Genomic DNA, 25,814 nt, shown 5'->3' with positions numbered 1-25,814 from the left:
CAAACTAGACTTCCTCGGGAGAGATGGAAGAAAAGTCTGCTGATTCCAGTTCTGCTTTTCTTGTCTTCCCTTCGACTGTCGTTTTCTCTCCCCTGCTGTTCAAATAGGCTGCAGTTAATTGCTCTGCTGAAGAGTTTGCTGTCCTAAGTGTCTGTCAAATTGATGCCTTCAACTCAAGACAGCACCTGCTCCTTAGTTACAAAAAGTTCCTCACAGGAAATGTTCAGGCGTGCCCATAAATCTCCTCGCTGTTTGTTTGGGAGAACAGGCTTTTCTCGTCTGTAACAGAACAGTCGTGTCATCTGCTCTGGAATGCTGGTGGCAATCTAGTCAGAAGAGGACCCCGTGCTTCACTAATTTTCCCTTTTTGTTGTTGGGGGTGACTTCTTCCCAGGCATGTTATTCTTGACCCCCCGGGGCAAACGGAGGTGTCAGCGTCAGGAGCCATCCTAACTGAGGCCCTGGGAGGTCAGTGCTTTTTGTGGGACTGGACGGTGAAGCTGTCTGTGGGAATGACCTGGCTATGGCTCAGGGTAGTCCTAATTAAGGTGTCTTTTACTCCGTGTTCCCAGGCTGCCTCTTTCCCTTCGGTCGCCGTGGGACGCCTCTGGCAGGACTAACCCTGTGGCTTTTATGTCCAACGTGCTGTGCTGTGTGTGCCTGCAGGTAAGAAAAGCTGGGAGTGCAGTCCCTCTGCTTTGGTTGCTGTGTCTCTTTGGGAGTGATTTTGGAGGGGAATCCCAGAGCGATTTGGTTTGAAGGGGACCTTCAAAGGCCAGCCTGTCTTCCGTGGGCAGGGACACCTTCCACTGTCCCCGGTTGCTGCGAGTCCCGTCCAGCCTGGCCTGGAACACTTGCAGGGATGGGGCAGGCTCAGCTTCCCTGTGCAGTGTGCTCTGATATCTCTCCACTGGCATCCTGAAAAATTTTGTCAGCACGTTTTGTGTGACAATGGTAAGCGGGACCTGGGTGAAAATTGGGGTTCTCTGAGGTGCAGAGGGAAAGAATTCTCCTTTGAAGTCCAATGTAATTCAGTTTTGCACGAGTCTTGTCTGACTTATGTTTGAATTGCTTTCTATTCTAGGCAGTTCTTTTAAATTAAACTTTTGTGTCTCCCCCCCAGTATCTTGTACAAGACAAAGCTACCTTTCCTCGTGGGAACGGACTGGCCGGGCTTTGGCAATCTGGCCCCTCGAAAGACTAAGTGACCTCTTCCAACAGGGGAAGACTTTCTGGCAAGCGGTGCCAGGAAGAACTGGAGTTTCTGGAGAATAAAAGCTGGAAGCGTGCCCCTGAAAATCCCCAGCCCTGGGTGGTCAGTGGTCTGACTTGCACGGACCGGTGGCCTTGGCCAGGAGCGGTCCTGCGGGAAGCGCCTTTGCCCAGGCTGTAATTTTAATTTCCCTTGGATGCTTGGCAAAGCCCCTCTGGGTGAGCCCCAGTGCCTGGCAGGAGCAGAGCGGGCTTCCAGGGAGGTATTCACCTGGTCAGCGTCAGGAACCATCCTACCTGAGGCCTCGGTGAGTGCTTTTTGGACGACTGGACGGTGAAGCTGTCTGTGGGAATGACCTGGCTATGGCTCAGGGTAGTCCTAATTAAGGTGTCTTTTACTCCGTGTTCCCAGGCTGCCTCTTTCCCTTCGGTCGCCGTGGGTGTGCCGGACGCCTCTGGCAGGACTAACCCTGTGGCTTTTATGTCCAACGTGCTGTGCTGTGTGTGCCTGCAGGTAAGAAAAGCTGGGAGTGCAGTCCCTCTGCTTTGGTTGCTGTGTCTCTTTGGGAGTGATTTTGGAGGGGAATCCCAGAGCGATTTGGTTTGAAGGGGACCTTCAAAGGCCAGCCTGTCTTCCGTGGGCAGGGACACCTTCCACTGTCCCCGGTTGCTGCGAGTCCCGTCCAGCCTGGCCTGGAACACTTGCAGGGATGGGGCAGGCTCAGCTTCCCTGTGCAGTGTGCTCTAATAGCTCTCCACTGGCATCGTGAAAAATGTTGTCAGCGTGTTTTGTTGGACGACGGTGAGCAGGACCTGGGTGAAAAGGACATTCTCTGAGGTGCTGGGAGAAGGAGGACTCGTGCGGGCACCTCCAGAGACAGCGGGAACGGGAGCGTGCTGCGGAGGAGGGAAATTCCAGGGGGTGGGTGCCGAGAAATTTGGCCTTCCCTCGCCCTGTGCTCTGCACTTAGCAGTGGGTCAAGTGCAGAAGTTTCCTGGGGACCCTGGGAAATGATGCCGGGTCTGCCAAGAAAAGTGGGGCCAAAGGAGCAGGACCTGGGTCTGCCAGCGTGGGAGAAACAAGGGACGGGTCATCCTCTGCCTCCAGGAGGGAGGGCAGCAGGAAAGGCCACGGACTAAAGCACTCAAGTGCCGTTCCCCAGGGAGCCCCTGCCCAGACCTGAACTTGCTTCTGCACTTGCTGTCCCTTTCCCAGCGGAGCCGAAGCGTCGGGTGCCGCTGCCGGGGGGATGGAGCTGCCAAGGACAAGCTGGGAGGGTGTTTGCGAGGGAAGGGGGTAGAAGGAGCTCTTGATGTGCTTTTTTTACTTCTTCATCCCACAGAATTGCCACGAGAGGAAATACTTCAGAGGGGCTTCCCTCCAGATAAGGCCTGAAGATGCCAGGAGGTTTCAGCCGGGAGGAAAGGAGCTGTGGAAGAAAAGCAGCCTAAAAACAGCCAGTGGGGATCATCAGGTTTTCCAGCCAAGAAGAACAAGGAGAGAGATGAGGGAATCGGGTTCCAATTCCTAATGCTTTGGTGGGTGCAGGAATGATTTCTGTGTGTTTTCCAGTCCCTTTGGATTCCTGGGATGATTTTAAAATGATGGCTTTAGCAATCAACTAAATCGCAGATGTTGTTTTTGAGAGGAAATGATGCCAAAGAAATGCAGAGTTTTGGGTCAGTTTTGGGGATGATTTGGGTCAGTTTTTGGGGTCAGTTTGGGGTCATTGTTTGGGGTGATTTGGGTCAGCTTTTGGGATGATTGGGGTCAGTTTTGGGTCAGCTTTTGGGATGATTGGGGTCAGGTTTTGGGGTCAGTTTTGGGTCAGCTTTTGGGGTGATTTGGGTCGGTTTTGGGTCAATTTTTGGGGAGCACTGGGTGTTACTGGGGGTTGTTGAGGAGCACTGGGTGTTACTGGGGTGTACTGGGGAGCACTGGGTGTTACTGAGGGTTGTTGGGGAGCACTGGGTGTTACTGGGGAGCACTGGGAGAGAAAATGAAAAATAAAGAGAATAAAAAATAAACGAAGTAAAGAAGGAAATATAAAAAAGAAAATTTAAAAAAAAAGGCAAAAAAACTAAAAAGGAAATAAAATGAAAATGAAATAAGAGAGAAAAAAAAAAAAGAAACCCCTTCTTGGGCACCCCGTTTCCTCTCCTCCCCCCCCCCCCGAACCGTAAATTGCGGGGTCATCACCCCTAAAATGTGAGAAGGGGACCCCGAAATGTGGGTGAGGGAACCCCAGGGAGCCGGAAAAGTGGAGGGGGAGCCGCAGTAAGAAAGCGAAGCCGGGCGGTCGGGCGGCGGGGTGGGGGGGGGGGCGCATGCGCAGTCGTTGGCAAGACGCCGGCGATCACGTGGTAAGTAAGGGCAGGCAGGAGAGGGACCGGCGACGCATGCGCAGTGGCTCTCGTGCCGGTGCAGCGCGCCCTGCTCGAGTTAAGGGCCGGTTCCGGCGGCAGGGCGGGACTCGCGGCCTCCCGTCTGTCCCGGGGTGTGCGGGGGGGGAATAACGTGAATTTCTCCTGATTTTAATTCTCTTGGGCTCTTGTCCTCATTTTAATTTTTTTAAGGCTCTTGTCCTGATTTTAATTTTTTGAAGGCTCTTCTCCTAAATTTAATTTTTTTAAGGCTCTTGTCCTGATTTTAATTCTCTTGGTTCAAACCATTTCCTAATAAGTCAGTTTTAATGAAGTGTTTTCCAGTCCCTTTGGATTCCTGAGATGATTTTAAAATGATGGCTTTAGCAATCAACTAAATCGCAGATGTTGTTTTTGAGAGGAAATGATGCCAAAGAAATGCAGAGAGAGAGCATGGAATCATCCTGGGATCCTGGAGTGGTTTGGGTTGGAAAGGATCTCAGGGATCATCTCCTTCCACCCCCTGCCACAGGCAGGGACACCTTCTAATAGACCTCCAGCCTGGCCTTGGCCACTTGCAGGGATGGGGCAGCCACAACTTCTCCGTGCCAGGCCACCTCCCCACCCTCCCAGGGAAGAATGTCTCCCTTCTGTGCAATCTTTCCCTTTCTTCTCTGCAGGAAGTGGGCTGGGACAAGGGAATTGGCTCCCACGAGGCCGAGGATCAGAGCGGGCTGTGCACAGGGGACAACTTCCACTTCCGAACGGGGAAGGGCCCCTTCGTGCCCACCCCTGGCAAACTGGGACAGAGTAACATCTGCCTGCAGCTGGCTGGAGTTCCCGTTGGCTCTGGGCTTTCAGCCCGCCGGGGCTGCGGCGGGAGCCGCGCGGAGGGAACGGGGGCCGGGGCCGCGCCGAGGGCCGGGGCCGGGCTGAGCGGGCGGGGCGGGGCCGCAGGGCCAGGCGGGCTGGGATTGGGCGGAGGCGCTCGAGTGCTGATTGGGCAGCGCTGCCAGCCCGCGGTATAAAGGGCCGGCGGGGCAGGTGGGGGCGGTTGTGTGTGGGGGCTGAGGGTGCGGCCCCGCTGCTGCCCGGGCTGCGGAGGGGAGAGCGCCTTGGCCGCTGGGTTTGTGCACCGGGGCAGCCGGGGGCGTTTAGGGGCGCCTTGTGCTGGGCGGCGGGGCCCGGGTAAGCCCCTTACCTGCCGGGTGCCCCCGGGGAGAGCCGTGGCATGGCTGTGGGTCCTGTGCTCTCTGGGTGTCTGAGGGTTTACTTTGGGATCCCAAACCCTTTCCCCGTGCAGGGTTATGAGGCAAAGACTGCTTTAACTTGGTTTTTTGGTGCTGCGTTAATGCTTTTTGCTCGTTCTGTGTCCATTTGCAGCCTCGCTCGTGGTTTCCCCTGGTGCGGAGGCGAGTTGTGCTTCCTGCTGGGAGAGAGAACGGCCTTGGGAAGCTACTCCATGAGCCACAGCTGTGCCGAGCCCGGCAGTCTGTCCAGGTAAGAGCAGGGCTTCTACTGCCCGTGAGGAGCTGGGTTTGCTGTTGGAAGATAGAATGTGCCTATGCCTTTAAATGCAAGGACAGGCAGAAGCCGGGAGGGACCCTGAGCAGGTTTGGTGGCACGACAGCAGTTTGAAAAGACCTTGACTGTGGGAGAAATGTCCAGGAAAACGATTCCTTTTTTGCAGGGAGGCAGTTTGCGAGGACAGGGGGGTTGCTGTGCTCTCTAGCAAAACTACTGACCTTGGGATGTCTAGGGTGGGGAGATGTTGGCCACGTGTGGGCTGGAGCAAAGGTGTGTGGGTGCCTGTGTGTGACAGCCGTGGGTGTGCAGGAAGGGGGGTTCTGGTGCCATTGGAGCTGCCAGGGAGCCAAAAGGGGCACGGTTGTCTGAAAAAGGCAAAAAGTCTCAGTCTCTGTTGACACGTGTACCAAAGGAGATGCAAATTTTCCCTTTCTCGTTGCAGACTTCGCAAAGCTCCCCAGGAAAGGAAGCTTTATATTCCTCCCCAGCTTTATGCTAAAGGTTTCCTTCCTCCTGTCTCAGCACCCTTTCTGCTGTTGGGAGAGCACGAGGTGGATGGAGAGGATCCCCAGGCATCCGCAGGCACAAGGGACTCATACAACTGCGATTTTCCTCCAGCCCTCGTGAAAGGGACTTCCAGGATACTCTTGGGAATGTACCAGCTCTCCTGCTGGAGCTTTTCTATGGAATATTTGAACACAAAGGGTAAAACTAAAGTCAGGTCTGTTCTGGAGTATGTTACACTTGTGCAAAACTCCGTTCTTCTGTTTATTTTCTGTTCTGGAAAGAACAGTCTGGGGTTCCTGGGCACTTCCTATTGAGTGATTCCATGAAAATAATTTTGTACTGAAAGGGGAAAGGAGCTGTCTGTGGGAGGTCAGGTGTCCATGATAAAAGCTTTATGCTTTTCAGTCAGATAAGCCTTAAAATATCTCACAGTGTATAGGAATGCCTGGCTTCTAAAAGTCACCAGCTGAGTCTTAGAGGCTCCTTTGAAGAGCTGTTTTCAGGCAGGCAAATTGCCCCCCAGGAGGGACTCTGTGCCTGCTCTCCCGTGGCTCCAAGGGATCTCTGGCCCTTCACGCCGGCACCGAGATTTTCTCGGGAAGGGCCTCAGATCCCCGGACCAGTCTGGGACACAGGCAAGATCCCCCTGCATTTTGGGACCAAATTGGCCCCTGGAGGGACAGTGCTGTTGGTGCCCCCCGGGTTGGGGCACCCCGAGGACTCCAGCGCGCACCGAAAGGATTATTCGGGGAGATCCTCGGGGTGCCCGGCCCTGGGGAGCTCAAAGCAAGGTCCCTGCCATGGATTCAGGCATTGCTGAGAGTATCCCAGGGGTCCCTGTCCCTGCTAGACAGGGAGCTCTCTAATGGGCTGTAATTGGGTTCTAAAAGTGGTGCTCCAAGTGCCAAAGAAGTGTGGGATTGGGATTAAGAAATGAGCAGTGAGGGTGCAATTGGCTGTTTTCTCTGGAATGTGACTGTGAGAGCTGCAGGAGTGCCAGGTGTGTGTTCCAGTCCCCAGCATTTGGTTTGCACATGTCCTGCTCAGGCACAAGTACAATTTCCTCAGTCCTGAACACAGCAGAATGAGAATTATGGACTGGCAGTGTTAAGGTGATTGGTGTGACAGGGGTCAAACTGGGAAAACATTGGGGAATTCCTCAGTTTGTGTTTTTGCCAAACTCACCCAAACCTCTGCTAGGAAGTGATGGGCTGGAAAAGTTGAGGCAGAAATGGAATTGAAAACTGGGGCTCTTGACACTGTAATTGCTGAAACTAAATGTGTCCAAGCAGCAGCTCTTGTTGTGCAGGGAATAACTCCTGTCAGCAGCAAGGCCCTGACTGAAGTGGCAGCTGCAGTTGTTCCTGTGGTGTGGGCCAGTGGAGCTGCAGGAGAGTGGAAGAGGGCAGAACCTGTAGGTATTACCCCTGATGTGGGATCTCTATGGGTAAGGCCAACCCAGTATCCTTTAAAATCAGAATGCCAGACTGGATTGGTTGCAGGAACAGCTAAATTGGCTCCTCCTGGTTTGCTTGTAGGACGTGAATGCAAGAACCTGCCAAGAAAACCAGTGGACAAGATGATTGATTAGTGCAGGACCTGAGAGAAGCACCTTGAATGACAACCTGGAGGAGTTTCCAGTATTGGATTTAAAAGATGGCCTTTGCATCTCCTTGAGCAAGGAAAGCCAAGAAAGCTTTGCTTTTGCAGGAGAAAATGGGGCAAGCAGGCAGGAAGAAGAGAAGCCCCGTGACTCCTCCCTGAGCCCCAGACAGCCCATGAACTGCCTTGCTGGGAATGGTGGGACGGGCTGGACTCTGCATTGCTCCCTCGGGATGTGTGGTAAGACTGTTATGGCGACTTTTTGAATAGATGGTGCAAGGGCAGCCTTTAAGCAGCTGAAGCATTCCCTGAGGAGAGCTCTGGGTCTGCCAGATGTGTCAGAACTGTTGGAAGCATCTTTGGTGGGGAGGGCAAACAAAGGCCAAGGTGTGCAGTGACCCCCCTGAGAAGGGACTTTCAGTTAATGGCATCCCTGATGGTGAACTTTGTGGGCTGTTCCCCCTGTAGGGCAGGTGATAGTCCCAGCTCCAGTTATGGGAAAAATGGTTAAAAGGGAGCCCCAAAAGCTGGAAGTCCTCCTGGAGGCTCCTGGCAAAGAGAGTTTGCTGCGTTCCCCCTGACAGAAGGACAGTGATAGCTTTTGAGTGCTGGTAGATCCTTTTAATAGATAGCCTTGAGTGTGTCCTTGTTGCACCAGTAGGACTTATCAAAGTCCCCATATTCCAGGAGATAGACACATTGAAGTTTAAAATATTCTTCCTAATCCTTTGTTGGCTTGAGGCTCTCCCCTCAGGAACTGCAGGAACTCCTGGTGCCGCCTGGGCCGATGGATTGGACGCCCCAGCCCCTCCGTTCCTGCCCAGCCACTGGGGCCGTGTCCAGTGGTGGCACTGCCAGCCCTGCAGGTGAAGTGGGAAGGGCCTTTGCAGGTCTGGTGGGTCACATTTATAGCAGGTAAAGTTGCAGTAAAAGGACCTGGGGTCTGTTATTCTTGAGTTCAGAAAGCTCCTTTTGATTGGTGAGCAGGACAAAGTGGATCCTTAAGAGTTCCCATCCGTGTTTGTGTCTCAGCCTGTGTTAGGATTCAGGGCTGTAGCTGTTGTTGTCACTGAGCAGTCAAACTGTGCTTTAAATAATGAGACCCTGGCCTGATGGCCCAGTGTCAAGGCAAAAGGTGGAACGCTCTCTGAGTGTTGAGATGTAACAAGGGCTAATCCTTTTTGCAGTGGGATGGAGCCTGGAAAGTGCACAGAGCTGAGCCCAGGGATTGAAAGGGACCAAGCAAGGGAGGTGAAGAAAGAAGGAAGAAGGGAAGTGAGGCAGCAGGCAAGCAGCACCAAGTTGCTGTGTAAGCAGGTGAGTTGTGTTGAGGTTCCTCAGGCAGGCACTGAGGACTTGGAGGGCTCCAGACAGAGCAGACCTGGGAAGGCCCTCGGTGAAGCCCCTCAGAAACCTGAAGCCCCTGGGCCTTTTGGGGAGCCTGAGCTATTGCAGCCCTGGGGATGGCTTTGGTTTCCTTCTCTCCTCAGAGTAAAACTCTGTGGGGGAGTCTGTGATCTCCCTGACTTTTGTGTCATAACTGAAACTTGGAAGGAGGTTGACCTTGTGTAGTTTCCCAACTGACTTGGCCGGGTTGAACCAGCAGTGCCAGATTGTTGTAGTGTGCAGGGTGTTGTTTGTGTCTGAGCAGTTTGGGGTTGATTTGCCAAGGGGAGCCATGGAATGTTATGGTGTTTTTGTCCCAATATTTGGAGGCAGTGCCCTGGATGAGTTGATTTCTGCCTCACTCCCTGATATCTGAGTTAGGAGATGTACCAAGAACTGGTAGTTTTTGCAGTGGGATGTTCCCTAGAAAGTGCATGGAGCTGAGCCAAGGAACTTAAAGGGACTGAGCAAGCAAAGTCAAGAAAGAATGAAGAAGGGAACTGAGGCAGCAGCCAAGCAGCACCAAGCTCCTCTACAACCAGGTGAGTTGTCTTGAAGTTGATAAGGTGGTCACTGAGAACTTTGGGGTCTGCAGGCACAGGTGACCACCAGAGACCCCCAATGGAGCCCCTCAGAGAACTTATAAGGGTTTGTGTAGATGGGAACAGGTGTTGGGAGTGTCCTGAATGTGCAACAGGAATGCAGGGAAGGAAAATGAACCCTCCTGTCATGCTGACCCCTCCCATCAGCTGCAGTGGAGACCCCTCCGTGTGCCCTTTGGGAGCGGATTGCCAGGACCCCCGTGGGGCTGGGATCATGGCAGGGTGTTGTAAGCAAGGAATGCCTGGCTTCTAAAAGTCACCAGCTGAGTCTTAGAGGCTCCTTTGAAGAGCTGATTTCAGGCAGGCAAATTGCCCCCCAGGAGGGACTCTGTGCCTGCTCTCCCGTGGCTCCAAGGGATCTCTGGCCCTTCACGCCGGCACCGAGATTTTCTCGGGAAGGGCCTCAGATCTCCGGACCAGTCTGGGACACAGGCAAGATCCCCCTGCATTTTGGGACCAAATTGGCCCCTGGAGGGACAGTGCTGTTGGTGCCCCCCGGGTTGGGGCACCCCGAGGACTCCAGCGCGCACCGAAAGGATTATTCGGGGAGATCCTCGGGGTGCCCGGCCCTGGGGAGCTCAAAGCAAGGTCCCTGCCATGGATTCAGGCATTGCTGAGAGTATCCCAGGGGTCCCTGTCCCTGCTAGACAGGGAGCTCTCTAATGGGCTGTAATTGGGTTCTAAAAGTGGTGCTCCAAGTGCCAAAGAAGTGTGGGATTGGGATTAAGAAATGAGCAGTGAGGGTGCAATTGGCTGTTTTCTCTGGAATGTGACTGTGAGAGCTGCAGGAGTGCCAGGTGTGTGTTCCAGTCCCCAGCATTTGGTTTGCACATGTCCTGCTCAGGCACAAGTACAATTTCCTCAGTCCTGAACACAGCAGAATGAGAATTATGGACTGGCAGTGTTAAGGTGATTGGTGTGACAGGGGTCAAACTGGGAAAACATTGGGGAATTCCTCAGTTTGTGTTTTTGCCAAACTCACCCAAACCTCTGCTAGGAAGTGATGGGCTGGAAAAGTTGAGGCAGAAATGGAATTGAAAACTGGGGCTCTTGACACTGTAATTGCTGAAACTAAATGTGTCCAAGCAGCAGCTCTTGTTGTGCAGGGAATAACTCCTGTCAGCAGCAAGGCCCTGACTGAAGTGGCAGCTGCAGTTGTTCCTGTGGTGTGGGCCAGTGGAGCTGCAGGAGAGTGGAAGAGGGCAGAACCTGTAGGTATTACCCCTGATGTGGGATCTCTATGGGTAAGGCCAACCCAGTATCCTTTAAAATCAGAATGCCAGACTGGATTGGTTGCAGGAACAGCTAAATTGGCTCCTCCTGGTTTGCTTGTAGGACGTGAATGCAAGAACCTGCCAAGAAAACCAGTGGACAAGATGATTGATTAGTGCAGGACCTGAGAGAAGCACCTTGAATGACAACCTGGAGGAGTTTCCAGTATTGGATTTAAAAGATGGCCTTTGCATCTCCTTGAGCAAGGAAAGCCAAGAAAGCTTTGCTTTTGCAGGAGAAAATGGGGCAAGCAGGCAGGAAGAAGAGAAGCCCCGTGACTCCTCCCTGAGCCCCAGACAGCCCATGAACTGCCTTGCTGGGAATGGTGGGACGGGCTGGACTCTGCATTGCTCCCTCGGGATGTGTGGTAAGACTGTTATGGCGACTTTTTGAATAGATGGTGCAAGGGCAGCCTTTAAGCAGCTGAAGCATTCCCTGAGGAGAGCTCTGGGTCTGCCAGATGTGTCAGAACTGTTGGAAGCATCTTTGGTGGGGAGGGCAAACAAAGGCCAAGGTGTGCAGTGACCCCCCTGAGAAGGGACTTTCAGTTAATGGCATCCCTGATGGTGAACTTTGTGGGCTGTTCCCCCTGTAGGGCAGGTGATAGTCCCAGCTCCAGTTATGGGAAAAATGGTTAAAAGGGAGCCCCAAAAGCTGGAAGTCCTCCTGGAGGCTCCTGGCAAAGAGAGTTTGCTGCGTTCCCCCTGACAGAAGGACAGTGATAGCTTTTGAGTGCTGGTAGATCCTTTTAATAGATAGCCTTGAGTGTGTCCTTGTTGCACCAGTAGGACTTATCAAAGTCCCCATATTCCAGGAGATAGACACATTGAAGTTTAAAATATTCTTCCTAATCCTTTGTTGGCTTGAGGCTCTCCCCTCAGGAACTGCAGGAACTCCTGGTGCCGCCTGGGCCGATGGATTGGACGCCCCAGCCCCTCCGTTCCTGCCCAGCCACTGGGGCCGTGTCCAGTGGTGGCACTGCCAGCCCTGCAGGTGAAGTGGGAAGGCCCTTTGCAGGTCTGGTGGGTCACATTTATAGCAGGTAAAGTTGCAGTAAAAGGACCTGGGGTCTGTTATTCTTGAGTTCAGAAAGCTCCTTTTGATTGGTGAGCAGGACAAAGTGGATCCTTAAGAGTTCCCATCCGTGTTTGTGTCTCAGCCTGTGTTAGGATTCAGGGCTGTAGCTGTTGTTGTCACTGAGGAGTCAAACTGTGCTTTAAATAATGAGACCCTGGCCTGATGGCCCAGTGTTAAGAAAAAAGGGGGAATGCTCTCTGAGTGTTGAGATGTAACAAGGGCTAATCCTTTTTGCAGTGGGATGGAGCCTGGAAAGTGCACCGAGCTGAGCCCAGGGATTGAAAGGGACCAAGCAAGGGAGGTGAAGAAAGAAGGAAGAAGGGAAGTGAGGCAGCAGGCAAGCAGCACCAAGTTGCTGTGTAAGCAGGTGAGTTGTGTTGAGGTTCCTCAGGCAGGCACTGAGGACTTGGAGGGCTCCAGACAGAGCAGACCTGGGAAGGCCCTCGGTGAAGCCCCTTGGAAACCTTCTAAGGGTAGTTGTGTATGGTGATAAGTGTTGGGAAATGTCCTGAATGTGGAACAGGAATGCAGGGAAGGAAAATGAGCCCTCCTGTAATGCTGACCCCTCCCATCAGCTGCAGTGGAGACCCCTCAGTGTGCCCTTTGGGAGCGGATTGCCAGGACCCCCGTGGGGCTGGGATCATGGCAGGGTGTTGTAAGCAAGGAATGCCTGGCTTCTAAAAGTCACCAGCTGAGTCTTAGAGGCTCCTTTGAAGAGCTGTTTTCAGGCAGGCAAATTGCCCCCCAGGAGGGACTCTGTGCCTGCTCTCCCGTGGCTCCAAGGGATCTCTGGCCCTTCACGCCGGCACCGAGATTTTCTCGGGAAGGGCCTCAGATCTCCGGACCAGTCTGGGACACAGGCAAGATCCCCCTGCAGTTTAGGACCAAATTGGCCCCCTGGAGGGACAGTGCTGTTGGTGCCCCCCGGGTTGGGGCACCCCGAGGACTCCAGCGCGCACCGAAAGGATTATTCGGGGAGATCCTCGGGGTGCCCGGCCCTGGGGAGCTCAAAGCAAGGTCCCTGCCATGGATTCAGGCATTGCTGAGAGTATCCCAGGGGTCCCTGTCCCTGCTAGACAGGGAGCTCTCTAATGGGCTGTAATTGGGTTCTAAAAGCGGTGCTCCAAGTGCCAAAGAAGTGTGGGATTGGGATTAAGAAATGAGCAGTGAGGGTGCAATTGGCTGTTTTCTCTGGAATGTGACTGTGAGAGCTGCAGGAGTGCCAGGTGTGTGTTCCAGTCCCCAGCATTTGGTTTGCACATGTCCTGCTCAGACACAGGTCCAACTTGCTCAGTCCTTAACCCAAGAGAGGGAGAATGAAGGACTGGCAGTGTTAAGGTGATTGGTGTGACAGGGGTCAAACTGGGAAAACATTGGGGAATTCCTCAGTTGGTCTGTTTGCCAAACTAACCCAAACCTGTGCTAGGAAGAGATGGACTGGGGTCTCTGATCTCCTGGGCAGTTGTTTTGCATGACCCTGGGAGCCTCTGGGATTAGACTGGCCTGGGCAGACAGGGAGCAGTTTGTCCTGTGGAACTGGGCTGGGTTTGTTGAGGATGCCTTGGGAGGCAGGGCTGGAGAGGCTCCTCTGTTGGCTGTAGTGGTGGAAGGTTGTAGCAGCAGGGCTGGAGCCTTCGCCCTCCTGCTCCCCCCGTGAGCCCCGACGGGCCCGTGCCCTTGGCAATGGAGGGCCCCCCATTGCTGAGTCAGCGGTTCCGGGGGCCAGGAGGGATGGGATCAGGATGCCGAGCTCCGCCCAGGGCCAGGGCTGCCAGTGTTCAACCATGGAGGGAACTGAAAGCACAGTGAGATGGAGGCCAAGCTGCAGTACAGGGATGGGTGAGAAAAGACCCTAGTCCTCAGGTGGAGCTTTGAATTCCCTGGAAAAATGGATCCTGTCAGATGGATCAGGCCCTTGTGGGTGCTGGAGCAGAGGCCTCTCTCATTTTTGGTCACCCTGAAAGGTTGCAAGGACAGCAAGTTCTGACTGCAGGATGAGGTGGCAAACAAAGTGAAGTGGTCCAGAGAAAAGCTGAGGCTAAAATTGGTCCTGTGCCAGAGCAGCCTCGTGCAGTGCTTGTTGCTGTCCCTGAGTGTCCCATTGCAGTGGATATTTCCAAGGGTGCCTTGTGCTGGGGAGCACTGGGGCAGTTCCCTTTCCCTGGGCAGGGCAGGCAGGGCACGTTTCCCCCCTCGAGGGTGGCTCCACAGTCCCCCCCTGTGCCCTGGGAGCGTGGCAGAACACCTGGACCCACTGTCCTTGTCAGAGAGGGCACAAGGGATGGTTGGATGGGGGAGGGAATGGCTCAGGGAGTACAAGCACCATTACAATGAGTAGGGCAGCACCTGGAAAGGAAGAAGGGGAGTTAATCCAGACAAAATCCAAGCACCTGCCCAACCTGTGATATTTTTAGGAACTCAGTGGTGCTGTGGTCCCCAGGAAGTATTGCCCAGGACTAGGCAGGAGACTTCAGGCTCTGTCACCCCCAGAGCAAGTGTCCAGGGGCAGGCAGTGGGGAGGCAGCTCTGTTGTTGAGGATGGGGTTATTTTCTCTGCTTTATTTTGTCTCCAGAGATGTTCTTCCCATTAATCCAAACTGACTCCATCTCCTAACTCTCTGAAGAGGTTTTCTGCTTTTTGTGGGAGGGTAAGGTTTGGGTTCTAACTATAGAAGAGCCAACAAAATAAAGGCTTTGTGGCAAACAAATGGTGTCTCCCAAACTCTTTGTACTTCAAATAGATGCCTTTATTCTTAGTTTTTTCTTATTGGTATTCTCAAGGTACTTAATACCCTGTCTACAGTTATTTATTTTGGCTTCTCTTTTTTATTTGTTACAGAGTTGATGTGACTGACTTCTTTTTGAAATGCAGCAGTGCTCTCAAGGATATTTCCCCCCCACTCCTGGGCTTGTGCAGGGCTGTTGAGTCCGTGTGTGCCACTGTTCTTGTCCCAGGGGGACCGAGTGACATTTGGAACCAAACCTGGGGACTTGAACTCTAGGAATGTTTCTGTGTCTTTGAATTTTAAATTGCACATGAAGCAGAAATATGTTTGTGTTTTCCAGGTTATATTGTCATGAAAATAGAAATGCATCATTGGATCTTACTCCTCTGAGGGCAAACCACCAGACTGATCATTTCTTAGTCCATCAGACCCAGTGCCAGGAACTCAGAGGGCTGTTTGTGTGCAAATGTGCTGAGTGGTGGTGGCCCCCGTGAGACTGTGACCAGCTGGAAATGTGTGTGTGTGTGTGTGCAGAGCTGGGCTGGATCCCTTGGGATTTGGCTCCCAGATCCCCCCCAGCCTTCAGGAAAACCAGAGGCCACCGAACCCTGAGGGAAGGGAGTCCCATTTGCAGAAGGGTTTGTAGATTGGGGAAAAGCTCTCCAGAACAAAGCCTGTGTTCCAAACCCCTTCAGGCCAAAGTCAAGGAGCACAAACCCTGGAGTCATCAAGTTATGAAGTTTGGTTCAAACCATTTCCTAATAAGTCAGTTTTAATGAAGTGTTAAAAGGAGAACTTAAATAAGGGTAATTTCTGATGGAGAATAATGGGAAGAAGTGGTTTAAGTTCCCTAAACATGTTTTATATCAGTCCATGGTTATTTAATTGAGCATTGTTTGGAATTTTTCTTTTTGCATTCGTTCCTGGTGTGCTTTTCTCTATCTAAGGGATGGTTGGAGGTCTTTTTGATTGCTTGAAGGTTTTTAATGTCAGTGCTGGATTGGGGTGGACAGTCATTGTAACATGATTTAGAGTTGGATGCATTTTATTCTGTGTGCCCTCTTTGATGTCTCGTGTTCAGCGAGTGACTGGTCAGAGTTTGGCCCAAGCCTTTGTTTTTCAGGTGAAAAACCCGAAGGGGGAATTGTAGTTGCAGCTTTGCCCTTGAGCTGCAGCTGGAGCCTGGCCAAAGAACAAGGCAAAGCTCCCTGGGGAAGGAAGGGGGAGCCAGAGAAGAAAAGCAGCTGCAGCCAGAAAGGTGGGTTTGGGCGGGAGAAGAGGGGCTGTGACCCAGCAAGGGGCTCTGGAGGGCTCTGGGGTCCCTGTAATGGCTCTGGGGTCCCTGTAATGGCTCTGGGGTCTCTATAGGGGCTCTGGGGTCTCTATAGGGGCTCTGGAGGGCTCTGGGGTCCCTATAATGGCTCTGGGGTCTCTGTAGGGACTCTGGGGTTTCTATCGTGGCTCTGGGGTCCCTATAATGGCTCTGGGGTCTCTGTAGGGACTCTGGGGTTTCTATCGTGGCTCTGGGGTCCCTATAATGGCTCTGGGGTCTCTGTAGGGGCTCTGGGGTCCCTCTCGTGGCTCGGGGTCCCTCTCGTGGCTCGGGGTCCCTCTCGTGGCTCGGGGTCCCTCTCCCTGCCGGCACAGGAGCTGCTGCCGCCCCAGCAAGAGGCAGAGGAGTCGCTGCCCAGAAGCAAGAACTCACTGAGAGCTGAACTGGGGCCGTGTGGGCAGGGCCAGAGGGGAGCAAAGGAAGGGATTTGTTGCTAAGAAAAGAAATAAAGTTTGGGTCATTTGTTGGGGAGATTTGTGTCAGTTTCTGATCATTTTTGGGGGTTATTTTTAGTGAGTTTCTGGTCATTTTTGGGGGAGATTTGGGTCAGTTTCTGGTCATTTTTCGGGATGATTTGGGTGAGTTTTGGGTTTATTTTTGTGGTAATTTTGGGTCAGTTTCTGGTCATTTTTTGGGGTGATTGGGCTGACTTTTGGGTCATTTTTTTGGGGAGATTTGGGTGAGTCTTGGTGTCAGTGTTTTGGGGTTTTGGGGTCAGTTTCTGGTCATATCTGGGGCTGATTTTGTATCATTTTGGGTCAGTTTTGGGGGGGGTTTTTTGCATTTTTAGGTCAGGTTTTGGGCCAATTTGGAGTTAGTTTTTGAGGTGATTTGGGCCAGTTTTGGGTCAGTTCTGGATCAATTTTTGGAGTGAATTGGATCAGTTTTTGTGTCACTTTTTGGGGAGATTTGGGTGAGTTCTGGGTCATTTTGGGGGAGATTTGAATCAGTTTCTGGTAGTTTTTTGGGGAGACTTGGGTGAGTTCTGGGTCTCTCCTGATTGTAATTCCTTCAGGCTCCTCTCCTGATTTTAATTTTTTTAGGCTCTTCTCCTCATTTTAATTTTTTAGGCTCCTCTCCTGATTTTAATTTTTTTAGTCCCCTCTCCTGATTTTAATTTTTTTAGTCCCCTCTCCTGATTTTAATTTTTTTAGTCCCCTCTCCTGATTTTAATTTTTTTAGTCCCGTGTCCTGATTTTAATTTTTTCAGGCTCCTCTCCTGATTTTAATTTTTTTAGGCTCCTCTCCTGATTTTTATTGTATTAGTCCCGTGTCCTGATTTTAATTTTTTCAGGCTCCTCTCCTGTTTTTAATTTTTTTAGGCTCTTCTCCTGATTGTAATTTTTTTAGGCTCTTCTCTTGATTTTAATTCTCTTAGGTTCTTCTCCTGATTTTAATTCTCTTGGGCTCTCCTCCTGATTTTTATATTTTTAGACTCTTCTCCTGATTTTCATTTTTTTTAGGCTCTTCCCCTGATTTTCATTTTTTTTTTAGGCTCTTCTCCTGATTTTAATTCTCTTAGGAGAAGAGCCTAGAGAATTAAAACCAGGAGAAGAGCCTAATTACACAAGTAAATTTTCAAACCACCAGCAATCACAAGCCAATTATCCGATTTCCCAAAAGAACTACACGAACAAATACGGTTATAAAACAAAAAAAAAATGCCATAAGTAAAAAATCGCATAGCAACAGTGCCCCCTGGTGACAGAGAAAAAGAATTGCACATATATTTGAGATGAAATACTGCCACCTGCTGACGGAAACCAGGAACTGCATTGAAAAAATTTTGAACAGCGCATGCGCAGTCGTTGGCAAAACGCCGGCGATCACGTGGTAAGTAAGGGCAGGCAGGAGAGGGACCGGCGACGCATGCGCAGTGGCTCTCGTGCCGGTGCAGCGCTCCCTGCTCGAGTTAAGGGCCGGTTCCGGCGGCAGGGCGGGACTCGCGGCCTCCCGTCTGTCCCGGGGTGTGCGGGGGGGGAATAACGTGAAGATTTCTTGGGGTGAAAGCGCAGAAATTAGCGAGGAGGGACGCTAATTTGGGTAAACTCGGTCACCGGAAGTAGTGAGCGACCGGAAGTCCTCCAAGGCCCCGGCCCGGAAGTCCGCCAAGCCCACAGTAAAGATGGCGCCGCCAGGACCGGAACGACCACACTAAAGATGGCGGCGAGAGGCTTCCGCCGCGACCCGGTCCCCCACCCCGCGCCCGCAGCGCCGTCTCGCCGCGCTGCTTCCCGCTGCGGGGACAGGGCGGGGCGCTCGGCGGCGCCGGGCGCGGGCGGCAGGTTCGTGGGCGGCGGCAGGCACCGGCGCCGGCAGCCCCCGTCTCGGGGCCGCGGCGCGCGAGGACCGCATGGCGCGCACGTCGCGCCGCCCTCTCGCCCCGCTCCGCTCCCGCTCCCGCCCCTGCCCCCGCTTCTGCCCCGCTCGCTCCCGCCGTGCCCTGGAGATGCTATCGGGGCTGCGCCGCCGCCTTCCCCCCCCGGAAGCGACCCACGGCGGCAGATTCGACGGAGATCGACCCCGGGGTAAGCTGGGCGCGTCCAAAGGCGCCGCGGGTCTCGCCAAGGAGGGGAGGGGGGGGGGGGAGGCGCGCGGCTGCAGTACCGCTCCCGGCCGTGTCCGCCAGGCGGCGACTGTGAGGCAGGGCCCGGCGCTCGGCGGCGCTCTTGCAAGCGACGCCCCTGGCAAAGCGGCGCTGCTTGGGCACTGCCGGCCTTCCCCCGGAGTGCCCGGGCTGGCCCAGCACCTGGCCGAACCTCTTAGGGAAGAGGCAAGGAACAACTGCGCTTCTTCTGCCCTTTCTTTAGCCCGGGACTGGAACACAGACAAAATCAAGGGGCTCTTGGACCTGGGCAGGCTCCGAGCAGTTTTCAGCCTTCCTTAGCAGGGCATTCTCACCCTCCGAAAAGCTGAAAGGCTTTAACAGCTGGAGACGCGCCTGCAGCTGTGCAGATTAATGTAGTTTCTTTTAGGAAATGAAGGGGAAGTTTTCCTGTTGGGAGCCTAAATACCGAGTCTACTCTGCTTTTTCAATCAGGTGACGAAGCTTAGGGAAGAAAAGACCAAAGGCCTCGAGGTGAGTACATTCTACCGAGTTCTGCTTTTCTGGCATCGGTTTGGGAAAATCACGTGAAATTCTAAAAAGCTTCTCTCCGTGTTTTCTAGTTGTTTTTTCAGCCTTGCTCTAAGTTTCATGTAGAAAAGGGCATAGAATTATTAGAACAGACAAACTAGACTTCCTCGGGAGAGATGGAAGAAAAGTCTGCTGATTCCAGTTCTGCTTTTCTTGTCTTCCCTTCGACTGTCGTTTTCTCTCCCCTGCTGTTCAAATAGGCTGCAGTTAATTGCTCTGCTGAAGAGTTTGCTGTCCTAAGTGTCTGTCAAATTGATGCCTTCAACTCAAGACAGCACCTGCTCCTTAGTTACAAAAAGTTCCTCACAGGAAATGTTCAGGCGTGCCCATAAATCTCCTCGCTGTTTGTTTGGGAGAACAGGCTTTTCTCGTCTGTAACAGAACAGTCGTGTCATCTGCTCTGGAATGCTGGTGGCAATCTAGTCAGAAGAGGACCCCGTGCTTCACTAATTTTCCCTTTTTGTTGTTGGGGGTGACTTCTTCCCAGGCATGTTATTCTTGACCCCCCGGGGCAAACGGAGGTGTCAGCGTCAGGAGCCATCCTAACTGAGGCCCTGGGAGGTCAGTGCTTTTTGTGGGACTGGACGGTGAAGCTGTCTGTGGGAATGACCTGGCTATGGCTCAGGGTAGTCCTAATTAAGGTGTCTTTTACTCCGTGTTCCCAGGCTACCTCTTTCCCTTCGGTCGCCGTGGGACGCCTCTGGCAGGACTAACCCTGTGGCTTTTATGTCCAACGTGCTGTGCTGTGTGTGCCTGCAGGTAAGAAAAGCTGGGAGTGCAGTCCCTCTGCTTTGGTTGCTGTGTCTCTTTGGGAGTGATTTTGGAGGGGAATCCCAGAGCGATTTGGTTTGAAGGGGACCTTCAAAGGCCAGCCTGTCTTCCGTGGGCAGGGACACCTTCCACTGTCCCCGGTTGCTGCGAGTCCCGTCCAGCCTGGCCTGGAACACTTGCAGGGATGGGGCAGGCTCAGCTTCCCTGTGCAGTGTGCTCTGATATCTCTCCACTGGCATCCTGAAAAATTTTGTCAGCACGTTTTGTGTGACAATGGTAAGCGGGACCTGGGTGAAAATTGGGGTTCTCTGAGGTGCAGAGGGAAAGAATTCTCCTTTGAAGTCCAATGTAATTCAGTTTTGCACGAGTCTTGTCTGACTTATGTTTGAATTGCTTTCTATTCTAGGCAGTTCTTTTAAATTAAACTTTTGTGTCTCCCCCCCAGTATCTTGTACAAGACAAAGCTACCTTTCCTCGTGGGAACGGACTGGCCGGGCTTTGGCAATCTGGCCCCTCGAAAGACTAAGTGACCTCTTCCAACAGGGGAAGACTTTCTGGCAAGCGGTGCCAGGAAGAACTGGAGTTTCTGGAGAATAAAAGCTGGAAGCGTGCCCCTGAAAATCCCCAGCCCTGGGTGGTCAGTGGTCTGACTTGCACGGACCGGTGGCCTTGGCCAGGAGCGGTCCTGCGGGAAGCGCCTTTGCCCAGGCTGTAATTTTAATTTCCCTTGGATGCTTGGCAAAGCCCCTCTGGGTGAGCCCCAGTGCCTGGCAGGAGCAGAGCGGGCTTCCAGGGAGGTATTCACCTGGTCAGCGTCAGGAACCATCCTACCTGAGGCCTCGGTGAGTGCTTTTTGGACGACTGGACGGTGAAGCTGTCTGTGGGAATGACCTGGCTATGGCTCAGGGTAGTCCTAATTAAGGTGTCTTTTACTCCGTGTTCCCAGGCTCCCTCTTTCCCTTCGGTCGCCGTGGGTGTGCCGGACGCCTCTGGCAGGACTAACCCTGTGGCTTTTATGTCCAACGTGCTGTGCTGTGTGTGCCTGCAGGTAAGAAAAGCTGGGAGTGCAGTCCCTCTGCTTTGGTTGCTGTGTCTCTTTGGGAGTGATTTTGGAGGGGAATCCCAGAGCGATTTGGTTTGAAGGGGACCTTCAAAGGCCAGCCTGTCTTCCGTGGGCAGGGACACCTTCCACTGTCCCCGGTTGCTGCGAGTCCCGTCCAGCCTGGCCTGGAACACTTGCAGGGATGGGGCAGGCTCAGCTTCCCTGTGCAGTGTGCTCTAATAGCTCTCCACTGGCATCGTGAAAAATGTTGTCAGCGTGTTTTGTTGGACGACGGTGAGCAGGACCTGGGTGAAAAGGACATTCTCTGAGGTGCTGGGAGAAGGAGGACTCGTGCGGGCACCTCCAGAGACAGCGGGAACGGGAGCGTGCTGCGGAGGAGGGAAATTCCAGGGGGTGGGTGCCGAGAAATTTGGCCTTCCCTCGCCCTGTGCTCTGCACTTAGCAGTGGGTCAAGTGCAGAAGTTTCCTGGGGACCCTGGGAAATGATGCCGGGTCTGCCAAGAAAAGTGGGGCCAAAGGAGCAGGACCTGGGTCTGCCAGCGTGGGAGAAACAAGGGACGGGTCATCCTCTGCCTCCAGGAGGGAGGGCAGCAGGAAAGGCCACGGACTAAAGCACTCAAGTGCCGTTCCCCAGGGAGCCCCTGCCCAGACCTGAACTTGCTTCTGCACTTGCTGTCCCTTTCCCAGCGGAGCCGAAGCGTCGGGTGCCGCTGCCGGGGGGATGGAGCTGCCAAGGACAAGCTGGGAGGGTGTTTGCGAGGGAAGGGGGTAGAAGGAGCTCTTGATGTGCTTTTTTTACTTCTTCATCCCACAGAATTGCCACGAGAGGAAATACTTCAGAGGGGCTTCCCTCCAGATAAGGCCTGAAGATGCCAGGAGGTTTCAGCCGGGAGGAAAGGAGCTGTGGAAGAAAAGCAGCCTAAAAACAGCCAGTGGGGATCATCAGGTTTTCCAGCCAAGAAGAACAAGGAGAGAGATGAGGGAATCGGGTTCCAATTCCTAATGCTTTGGTGGGTGCAGGAATGATTTCTGTGTGTTTTCCAGTCCCTTTGGATTCCTGGGATGATTTTAAAATGATGGCTTTAGCAATCAACTAAATCGCAGATGTTGTTTTTGAGAGGAAATGATGCCAAAGAAATGCAGAGTTTTGGGTCAGTTTTGGGGATGATTTGGGTCAGTTTTTGGGGTCAGTTTGGGGTCATTGTTTGGGGTGATTTGGGTCAGCTTTTGGGATGATTGGGGTCAGTTTTGGGTCAGCTTTTGGGATGATTGGGGTCAGGTTTTGGGGTCAGTTTTGGGTCAGCTTTTGGGGTGATTTGGGTCGGTTTTGGGTCAATTTTTGGGGAGCACTGGGTGTTACTGGGGGTTGTTGAGGAGCACTGGGTGTTACTGGGGTGTACTGGGGAGCACTGGGTGTTACTGAGGGTTGTTGGGGAGCACTGGGTGTTACTGGGGAGCACTGGGAGAGAAAATGAAAAATAAAGAGAATAAAAAATAAACGAAGTAAAGAAGGAAATATAAAAAAGAAAATTTAAAAAAAAAGGCAAAAAAACTAAAAAGGAAATAAAATGAAAATGAAATAAGAGAGAAAAAAAAAAAAAGAAACCCCTTCTTGGGCACCCCGTTTCCTCTCCTCCCCCCCCCCCCGAACCGTAAATTGCGGGGTCATCACCCCTAAAATGTGAGAAGGGGACCCCGAAATGTGGGTGAGGGAACCCCAGGGAGCCGGAAAAGTGGAGGGGGAGCCGCAGTAAGAAAGCGAAGCCGGGCGGTCGGGCGGCGGGGTGGGGGGGGGCGCATGCGCAGTCGTTGGCAAGACGCCGGTGATCACGTGGTAAGTAAGGGCAGGCAGGAGAGGGACCGGCGACGCATGCGCAGTGGCTCTCGTGCCGGTGCAGCGCGCCCTGCTCGAGTTAAGGGCCGGTTCCGGCGGCAGGGCGGGACTCGCGGCCTCCCGTCTGTCCCGGGGTGTGCGGGGGGGGAATAACGTGAATTTCTCCTGATTTTAATTCTCTTGGGCTCTTGTCCTCATTTTAATTTTTTTAAGGCTCTTGTCCTGATTTTAATTTTTTGAAGGCTCTTCTCCTAAATTTAATTTTTTTAAGGCTCTTGTCCTGATTTTAATTCTCTTGGTTCAAACCATTTCCTAATAAGTCAGTTTTAATGAAGTGTTTTCCAGTCCCTTTGGATTCCTGAGATGATTTTAAAATGATGGCTTTAGCAATCAACTAAATCGCAGATGTTGTTTTTGAGAGGAAATGATGCCAAAGAAATGCAGAGAGAGAGCATGGAATCATCCTGGGATCCTGGAGTGGTTTGGGTTGGAAAGGATCTCAGGGATCATCTGCTTCCACCCCCTGCCACAGGCAGGGACACCTTCTAATAGACCTCCAGCCTGGCCTTGGCCACTTGCAGGGATGGGGCAGCCACAACTTCTCCGTGCCAGGCCACCTCCCCACCCTCCCAGGGAAGAATGTCTCCCTTCTGTGCAATCTTTCCCTTTCTTCTCTGCAGGAAGTGGGCTGGGACAAGGGAATTGGCTCCCACGAGGCCGAGGATCAGAGCGGGCTGTGCACAGGGGACAACTTCCACTTCCGAACGGGGAAGGGCCCCTTCGTGCCCACCCCTGGCAAACTGGGACAGAGTAACATCTGCCTGCAGCTGGCTGGAGTTCCCGTTGGCTCTGGGCTTTCAGCCCGCCGGGGCTGCGGCGGGAGCCGCGCGGAGGGAACGGGGGCCGGGGCCGCGCCGAGGGCCGGGGCCGGGCTGAGCGGGCGGGGCGGGGCCGCAGGGCCAGGCGGGCTGGGATTGGGCGGAGGCGCTCGAGTGCTGATTGGGCAGCGCTGCCAGCCCGCGGTATAAAGGGCCGGCGGGGCAGGTGGGGGCGGTTGTGTGTGGGGGCTGAGGGTGCGGCCCCGCTGCTGCCCGGGCTGCGGAGGGGAGAGCGCCTTGGCCGCTGGGTTTGTGCACCGGGGCAGCCGGGGGCGTTTAGGGGCGCCTTGTGCTGGGCGGCGGGGCCCGGGTAAGCCCCTTACCTGCCGGGTGCCCCCGGGGAGAGCCGTGGCATGGCTGTGGGTCCTGTGCTCTCTGGGTGTCTGAGGGTTTACTTTGGGATCCCAAACCCTTTCCCCGTGCAGGGTTATGAGGCAAAGACTGCTTTAACTTGGTTTTTTGGTGCTGCGTTAATGCTTTTTGCTCGTTCTGTGTCCATTTGCAGCCTCGCTCGTGGTTTCCCCTGGTGCGGAGGCGAGTTGTGCTTCCTGCTGGGAGAGAGAACGGCCTTGGGAAGCTACTCCATGAGCCACAGCTGTGCCGAGCCCGGCAGTCTGTCCAGGTAAGAGCAGGGCTTCTACTGCCCGTGAGGAGCTGGGTTTGCTGTTGGAAGATAGAATGTGCCTATGCCTTTAAATGCAAGGACAGGCAGAAGCCGGGAGGGACCCTGAGCAGGTTTGGTGGCACGACAGCAGTTTGAAAAGACCTTGACTGTGGGAGAAATGTCCAGGAAAACGATTCCTTTTTTGCAGGGAGGCAGTTTGCGAGGACAGGGGGGTTGCTGTGCTCTCTAGCAAAACTACTGACCTTGGGATGTCTAGGGTGGGGAGATGTTGGCCACGTGTGGGCTGGAGCAAAGGTGTGTGGGTGCCTGTGTGTGACAGCCGTGGGTGTGCAGGAAGGGGGGTTCTGGTGCCATTGGAGCTGCCAGGGAGCCAAAAGGGGCACGGTTGTCTGAAAAAGGCAAAAAGTCTCAGTCTCTGTTGACACGTGTACCAAAGGAGATGCAAATTTTCCCTTTCTCGTTGCAGACTTCGCAAAGCTCCCCAGGAAAGGAAGCTTTATATTCCTCCCCAGCTTTATGCTAAAGGTTTCCTTCCTCCTGTCTCAGCACCCTTTCTGCTGTTGGGAGAGCACGAGGTGGATGGAGAGGATCCCCAGGCATCCGCAGGCACAAGGGACTCATACAACTGCGATTTTCCTCCAGCCCTCGTGAAAGGGACTTCCAGGATACTCTTGGGAATGTACCAGCTCTCCTGCTGGAGCTTTTCTATGGAATATTTGAACACAAAGGGTAAAACTAAAGTCAGGTCTGTTCTGGAGTATGTTACACTTGTGCAAAACTCCGTTCTTCTGTTTATTTTCTGTTCTGGAAAGAACAGTCTGGGGTTCCTGGGCACTTCCTATTGAGTGATTCCATGAAAATAATTTTGTACTGAAAGGGGAAAGGAGCTGTCTGTGGGAGGTCAGGTGTCCATGATAAAAGCTTTATGCTTTTCAGTCAGATAAGCCTTAAAATATCTCACAGTGTATAGGAATGCCTGGCTTCTAAAAGTCACCAGCTGAGTCTTAGAGGCTCCTTTGAAGAGCTGTTTTCAGGCAGGCAAATTGCCCCCCAGGAGGGACTCTGTGCCTGCTCTCCCGTGGCTCCAAGGGATCTCTGGCCCTTCACGCCGGCACCGAGATTTTCTCGGGAAGGGCCTCAGATCCCCGGACCAGTCTGGGACACAGGCAAGATCCCCCTGCATTTTGGGACCAAATTGGCCCCTGGAGGGACAGTGCTGTTGGTGCCCCCCGGGTTGGGGCACCCCGAGGACTCCAGCGCGCACCGAAAGGATTATTCGGGGAGATCCTCGGGGTGCCCGGCCCTGGGGAGCTCAAAGCAAGGTCCCTGCCATGGATTCAGGCATTGCTGAGAGTATCCCAGGGGTCCCTGTCCCTGCTAGACAGGGAGCTCTCTAATGGGCTGTAATTGGGTTCTAAAAGTGGTGCTCCAAGTGCCAAAGAAGTGTGGGATTGGGATTAAGAAATGAGCAGTGAGGGTGCAATTGGCTGTTTTCTCTGGAATGTGACTGTGAGAGCTGCAGGAGTGCCAGGTGTGTGTTCCAGTCCCCAGCATTTGGTTTGCACATGTCCTGCTCAGGCACAAGTACAATTTCCTCAGTCCTGAACACAGCAGAATGAGAATTATGGACTGGCAGTGTTAAGGTGATTGGTGTGACAGGGGTCAAACTGGGAAAACATTGGGGAATTCCTCAGTTTGTGTTTTTGCCAAACTCACCCAAACCTCTGCTAGGAAGTGATGGGCTGGAAAAGTTGAGGCAGAAATGGAATTGAAAACTGGGGCTCTTGACACTGTAATTGCTGAAACTAAATGTGTCCAAGCAGCAGCTCTTGTTGTGCAGGGAATAACTCCTGTCAGCAGCAAGGCCCTGACTGAAGTGGCAGCTGCAGTTGTTCCTGT

At 53.3% G+C, this 25,814-nt stretch overlaps 1 protein-coding gene across 3 annotated transcripts in view; it reads left to right on the top strand.

Annotated features, from left to right (window-relative positions):
• The window catches only part of LOC127463893 (uncharacterized), a 57,796-nt gene that overhangs the window by 1,179 nt on the left and 30,803 nt on the right, over positions 1-25,814 (top strand). Inside the window, exons 3-13 of one of the 3 annotated variants that reach the window (XM_051773925.1) lie at positions 395-468; positions 573-666; positions 1,222-1,520; positions 1,625-1,726; positions 2,556-2,751; positions 4,257-5,076; positions 5,546-5,808; positions 7,321-7,452; positions 11,354-11,465; positions 11,787-11,916; positions 14,389-15,533. In XM_051773925.1, coding sequence (XP_051629885.1) covers positions 4,808-5,076; positions 5,546-5,808; positions 7,321-7,452; positions 11,354-11,465; positions 11,787-11,916; positions 14,389-14,394 — 912 coding nt within the window. In that variant the 5' untranslated portion in view covers positions 395-468; positions 573-666; positions 1,222-1,520; ... (1 more) ...; positions 2,556-2,751; positions 4,257-4,807 and the 3' untranslated portion in view covers positions 14,395-15,533. Of the gene's footprint in view, positions 1-394; positions 469-572; positions 667-1,123; positions 1,521-1,624; positions 1,727-1,995; positions 2,329-2,555; positions 2,752-4,256; positions 5,077-5,545; positions 5,809-7,320; positions 7,453-11,353; positions 11,466-11,786; positions 11,917-14,388; positions 15,534-25,814 lie in introns of those variants that run through there. The other 2 variants (XR_007901056.1, XR_007901055.1) reach the window with 2 other exon arrangements.

The sequence above is a fragment of the Manacus candei genome, unplaced genomic scaffold (genome assembly GCF_025592945.1).
Source record: "Manacus candei isolate 608988 ecotype Guabito, Panama unplaced genomic scaffold, ASM2559294v1 h1tg000179l, whole genome shotgun sequence".
NCBI classification, from domain to species: domain Eukaryota; kingdom Metazoa; phylum Chordata; class Aves; order Passeriformes; family Pipridae; genus Manacus; species Manacus candei.
This window is presented reverse-complemented; position numbering and strand designations above follow the sequence as displayed.